Genomic DNA, 5,392 nt, shown 5'->3' with positions numbered 1-5,392 from the left:
CTCTCAAGCAGGAAACAGTATAAGAGAGTCCATGGTGCCCATGGGTAATGTAGTTCTAATATTTAGCCACATCATGGATGGGGAGGGGGAGAAAAGAAACGCATGTTAGTACGTTGAAGTGCAGCTGTACACGACTGACATCTGAACACCATAATAATAAACACATTAAATGATTTATGTCTCATTTTTACTTGTTGACGAAGCTTTTTCTTCACTGCAAAAAATACAATCCAACCAAGCTCAATGTCTCAATTTAAGGCAAAAACAGACAAATAAGTGAATAAAACTAAATAATATTAATGATTGTTCGTTTGTTCTTTGTCCCAACGACATTTCATTACTGCATGTGAGGAAATGTGTTTTAGAATAAGAAATATTTGTAACATATAGGTGTAAAGCAGGGATGGGCAACTTAGATACAATACGACTTTATAACAGTGGGTCGAACCTCTGTCCTCCACAGTGATTTTGCTCACATCCAGAGCAAGTAAGATACAAAAGATCATCTATAAAGCTTGTAGCTATCTTGAAAAAAAAAGAAAAGAAATTCACATAGTTATTGTATTGGGTAGCTTAAAATTGTGTTTTATGCCATTCATTGAATAAAATGGGCAGGGGGATACAGGATACACCAAAATTCCAGTTTTGATACTATATTTGCTATAAATGTTTTGATGTACTTAAGAGACAAATAAAGACTATATTGTCGCTACAATTGTGATCTTTTATTTGATAAAAATTGAAGTATTATTTAACCACATTTGCATTGACACTGCTGTGCAGTAAGAACAAACTTCCAGCAGGGGGAGCCCTTTATCAACTGTGCAAACCAAAGTGGTTCACATTTGACTCACATTATGATTGTCAGCAGAAGGCTCTGGCTAATAAGACGAATGTATGGCTTATTATCAAAATAAAAACTAACTTTTGAGGCTGTAGTGAGGCATTATTTTATTGCATAAAACATTATTAATATTGAAAGTGACAAGCACAGATTCACAAAAACGTGGAATAAATGATTAAAAATGTTCAAAAGCACCGGAGCAATTAAATTGGATGCAAATACTCAAAAAAGTCAGAACAATGATTAACCATGCATATTCCTCACAGTAAACCAAAGGTGTCAGGATAAATGAGGCTGCCAATCAGGGCTGTTGTTGGCCAAGTTAGGAATAATAATAACACAGGAGCGCATAGCGGAAAGATGTCATTTCAAAACCAGACACTGAATCCAAATCATCAAGCTTGTGTTGGCATGAAACATGATCACGTGCTCAAGTGTGAACACTGATATGTAAATCAATAGTTTACACACTTGATATATCAACTTTATTCATATATTTCTCCAAATGTCTCTGTTTTAAGCACTTCAAATGCTTCTAATTTATATAACAATGAGAATAATTATTCTGTACTGTAAGTAAAGTAGGCCACCCCCTCCCTCCATACTGTACCTACGTGTCACGTTATTTGTGTCATATAGGATGACTCTAATTCCAGATGACATCCGCGTAGAATTTGTTAGCTGGCACGCTTGGAATAAACTCACGTCACATGTACAAAACATGTAGATCAGTGGCACGCCAATCTTTGCGGGGGGGGGGGGGGGTTCTGGGGGGGGGGGGGGGGGGTTCTGGGGGGGGGCGCTCATTTTATGGGTTGGTTGGTTTTTTTTTCTCTTAATCTGTGTATTGCAAATTTTATTGGGCCAAGGCACATATTTTACATTAGAAAATTCTCACGGCACCCCACCAAATAAAAACGTCACACAAAAGTATATATACTGAAATAATGATGAACTCATCTCAAGTTCCTCACAAATATCCAGTGTCAAGTCAGAATGCATGTAATCCAACACAATGCTATGCTAATGCAGTAGCAAAACCATAACTACAGAAATTATTTGTATAAGAAACGCCAGGGGACTGAGTAGCAAGTCTTGTGGAACGCCACCAGTGTGTGACTAAAATGGCAAAAGGTGGGTAATACATCTTAATTGTGCCTTCTACTGGAAAAGCATTTCATTGTTCTGCTCATCAATATTAATGACAGTCGTCGGTAGATGAATAATTTGTTGATAAATAATTTTACATCGAATCAGTGTTTTAAAGAATGAATCCATCTTTTGTGCAGTAGTCATGTTCTGCAGTCACATTTTCACAATGAGTGCAAATTGAGTAGGTAGTATGGATCAGACAAACAGCTGCTGTTGGGTGTAAATCAACAAGCAGCATGCAGTATGAATATAACCTATATGCCATTTCCCACGAGGTCATCCAAACATGTGTCGCACAAATAATGCACAGGACATACTGCCGTGACTAATGCGCATCTTGAGTCTCAATGTCTGGCCTGTTAAATGAGGTTGTGTGATGCGCTGGGGATTGCGCCCCAGGAGGGGGCATGTTTAGCGTGCATTGCCCCAATTTTAGGTCCCGCAAAGCTGATGCTCGAGGTGCGAAGGCGGAAAGCTGAGGTTCCATCTTTCAATGTGGGAAAGCAATCCGCGTGAAGAGTCCTCCCTCGTCCATGGCAAAGTGAGGCCTCCTTCTTTTCCATGCAGCCGCATAGTAACATCCAAACGCTTTCATCATTTTTGAGCTGCGGCCACAACAGCAAAGGGTTAAAGTTGACCATTGCATCTTAAAGTACGGAATTTGAGTAATAAATGTCTAAATAGGAATTGGTGTCAAGGAAGTTTGTTTAAGTGATACATCTCAAGCGAGAGACAAGCTTTGTATGTCAGGGAGGTGCCAAGTTTTGCCTGGGTTGTTAGTGGAAATGACTCAGTCTAGTCAGCTAGGCTCCACCAGTGACTCCACACAGGATAAGCGGTATAGAAAACAGATGGGACAAAATTCATTATTTCAAAAATCATTTTATTGTATAATGTAGAACAATATACACAAGTCACAGTGAAACAGTGATGGACATATAATACATTGAACAATGCACAAAAATCATATAAAATAAAAAGGAGTACAAGGTGTCACAGCCAACCAAAAAAACCCACAAAAAAATAAGCAAATAAGAAAAATAGCAACGTATAATATTTGAATTTATAAAAACATGTAGTAATACATAAAAATATAATTAAATACTAAGAATTAAACAGTTTAATTAATTGTGGCTTTATAACTCCACCATAAATGCTATTTGTTAGCCCATCTGTGGTGTTTTGCATATTCTATTAGCAGTAGGCTAATCGGACATGATTAAGGTAATACACGACAAGTGTATTACACTAAACTCTGTTTAGTTTGCCAGTAATTGTCAACTGGGAGTGACATGAAAGCAAATTTGAACCAGTATTGCTTTCATTCTGCTTTTTTCAGTAACGTGCATGCAGACTGAATTCCCATCCAGAAGCCGGGTAGAATCTTTTTGTCGAGGTTGGTTTTGACCCTGTGCAGCAACTTGACCTCCCTTTCCGCACCCTCGCCATTGACCATGTAGAAGCTGATGATGCCCGCCGGCTGGTCGATGTACATTCCGATGGTGGAGCAAAAGGGCACGTCGTTGATGTCTTTGTTTATGCCGTTGAACCAGATCTGGTAGCGCGTTCCCGCCCAGCACAAGCCCCAGGACTGCTCGTTCTCACCAAGGCCGCTCGGCCCGGAGTTGGCCCTGCGGCCCGCTCCCTCGAAGGTGGCCCCGACGACCACCCAGCCGAAACACTCCACTTCCCAGTACGCCCTCATGTTCCAGATGCTCTCTTTGGTCAGAACCTTCACAGGTAGAAGAGCGATAATTCACAATTTTATTCCATCACATGTATGGTAATCCTCAATTACTCAATTAACTGGTCCTTCAAAAACTTACCTGAGGCGAATACTCATATCTCTCCGGTCGGTCTAAGACGGGACAAACCTCCTCGACCCTGCGACACACCCTGGAGCCGTTGTCCGAAATCCATAACATCTTGTTGGCAGTCTTGTCATCCAAAGACAAATTCATCCAGTCTAGACAGGAGAGAAATCAGGAATTCACATTTTTAGACAGTAGAGGGTCAGCAAAGGTCAAGATGTGGTGCAATCTGGATTTGTATCAAAATGTTCAGGAAAATAAAGGCCCAAAAAGTCAAATTTAAACCAACAGTGGGTTCTGCTTTTTCGTTTTTGATTAGTTTTCTTTATAGTCCTTGTAATCATTAAGGGTAAATGTGGGCTTCGCAGTTAATACATGTTTGAGTGTGGCAACATTATTAATTTCACTTTTGCGTTGTGAAATTAATAATGTTGCCACATCATATAAAATGTTTATATTTGCAGGTAAACTTTTATATTTGCAAAGGCAAAGTTTATATTTTCAGGTAAACTTGTTTATATTTTTAATGAACCCTTTCATGCACAATGGTCACTACAGTGGACACCTATTTAAAAGTTGCCTTCGCCTCTATTAATTAAGCTAAAAAATATATTTATAGTTTAAATAATTACATCAAATCATAATTAATGCATGAAAGGGTTAAACTATTTTTTAGAATTTAGATGAATGGAGCAATTGACTTTTGAGGATCCACTGTATTCTTTTCATAATATGAAAAGTGTGCTTCATACACTTGAGTAGCTCTGCTCTTTTTGAAGGCTCTTGGATGTTGGGCACATAGATGGAGATCTTTTCTGCAAAAAAACAAAAAAAAATTATAATAAGTAGTAGGAATAGAGAAGTCTTTGTATAAAAGGATAGCACGAGGATTTCCAGTATCAGTACCCTTAATTTTGTCATTCTTGTTGGACTTGATTTTCTTTCCTGTAAAAAGAAAGAGCATTAAAAACATGTCCAAAAAATGCTCAAATTACATTTCCACACCAGTTACTTTTTTTGTTCTTGATAAAATACCACAAAATTGGTGAGACATGCTTTTCTTACTTATAACCATAAATATGCAGCGCAATCATATAATGTAGTGGACATCATACAAAACTAGTGTCCTATACCTGCTTTGTTGTTCTCTTGCAGGATGATGGCAGAATTGGGCCTGCTTGGCATCTTGAGGAACATATCCGTGTTGAGCAGCTGAAGAATGTTGTGATGCACGCAAGTGGAAGTTGCACACTCTCACTGTTGGACTTTTATACCTCTGCGGGGACGAGACGGGGGTGGCGCCGAGTGTGTGTGTGGGGGGGAGGTTGATCTCAGAACCAGATTCTGAGGTCAGTGGAGCGCCTTCTCCACAGGGGGTCAAGGGCCACCGGAGCCACTTGACTTTGACATACATACAGTGGAGCTATAAGGGAAGACATCTGACACGGACGCAACTTTCCATGAAGCGTGCGCAGAAAAGTGTTGTCAGCTCAAGCACACACTATTGCAATGAGCCACTAAATTAAGACCTGCGATATAAGATCTCTAAATTGAGAACCTGAGCGCAGCCGGTGGGAATTTTGAT

General features: G+C 39.4%; 1 protein-coding gene across 1 annotated transcript; it reads right to left on the bottom strand.

The window, feature by feature from the left end:
• Positions 1-2,858: 2,858 nt before the first annotated feature.
• LOC147129367 (tripartite motif-containing protein 16-like protein) lies at positions 2,859-5,137 on the bottom strand. The gene is made up of 5 exons (XM_086017069.1): positions 4,941-5,137; positions 4,714-4,752; positions 4,560-4,622; positions 3,823-3,962; positions 2,859-3,728 (listed from the first exon to the last, which is right to left on the bottom strand). Exons 1-5 carry the CDS (start codon positions 5,002-5,004, stop codon positions 3,318-3,320), a joined length of 717 nt encoding a protein of 238 aa, XP_085873195.1. The 5' UTR covers positions 5,005-5,137; the 3' UTR covers positions 2,859-3,317.
• Positions 5,138-5,392: the final 255 nt, after the last annotated feature.

The sequence above is a fragment of the Filicampus tigris genome, chromosome 19 (genome assembly GCF_054856515.1).
Source record: "Filicampus tigris isolate MCC_2025a chromosome 19, RoL_Ftig_1.0, whole genome shotgun sequence".
In the NCBI taxonomy this organism is placed as follows: Eukaryota; Metazoa; Chordata; class Actinopteri; order Syngnathiformes; family Syngnathidae; genus Filicampus; species Filicampus tigris.
The sequence above is the reverse complement of the archived record's forward strand: the minus strand, read 5'-3'. Positions and strand labels throughout refer to the sequence as shown.

Bases quoted from the DNA above. Each gene is read 5' to 3' on its own strand.
- LOC147129367 (XM_086017069.1), bottom strand. From the start codon at position 5,004: ATGTTCCTCAAGATGCCAAGCAGGCCCAATTCTGCCATCATCCTGCAA. The intron at 3,963-4,559 runs GTATGAAGCACA...TCTCCTGTCTAG, and splicing joins AAGAGCAGAGCTACTCAAGT to ACTGGATGAATTTGTCTTTG. The intron at 3,729-3,822 runs GTAAGTTTTTGA...CTACCTGTGAAG, and splicing joins GATATGAGTATTCGCCTCAG to GTTCTGACCAAAGAGAGCAT.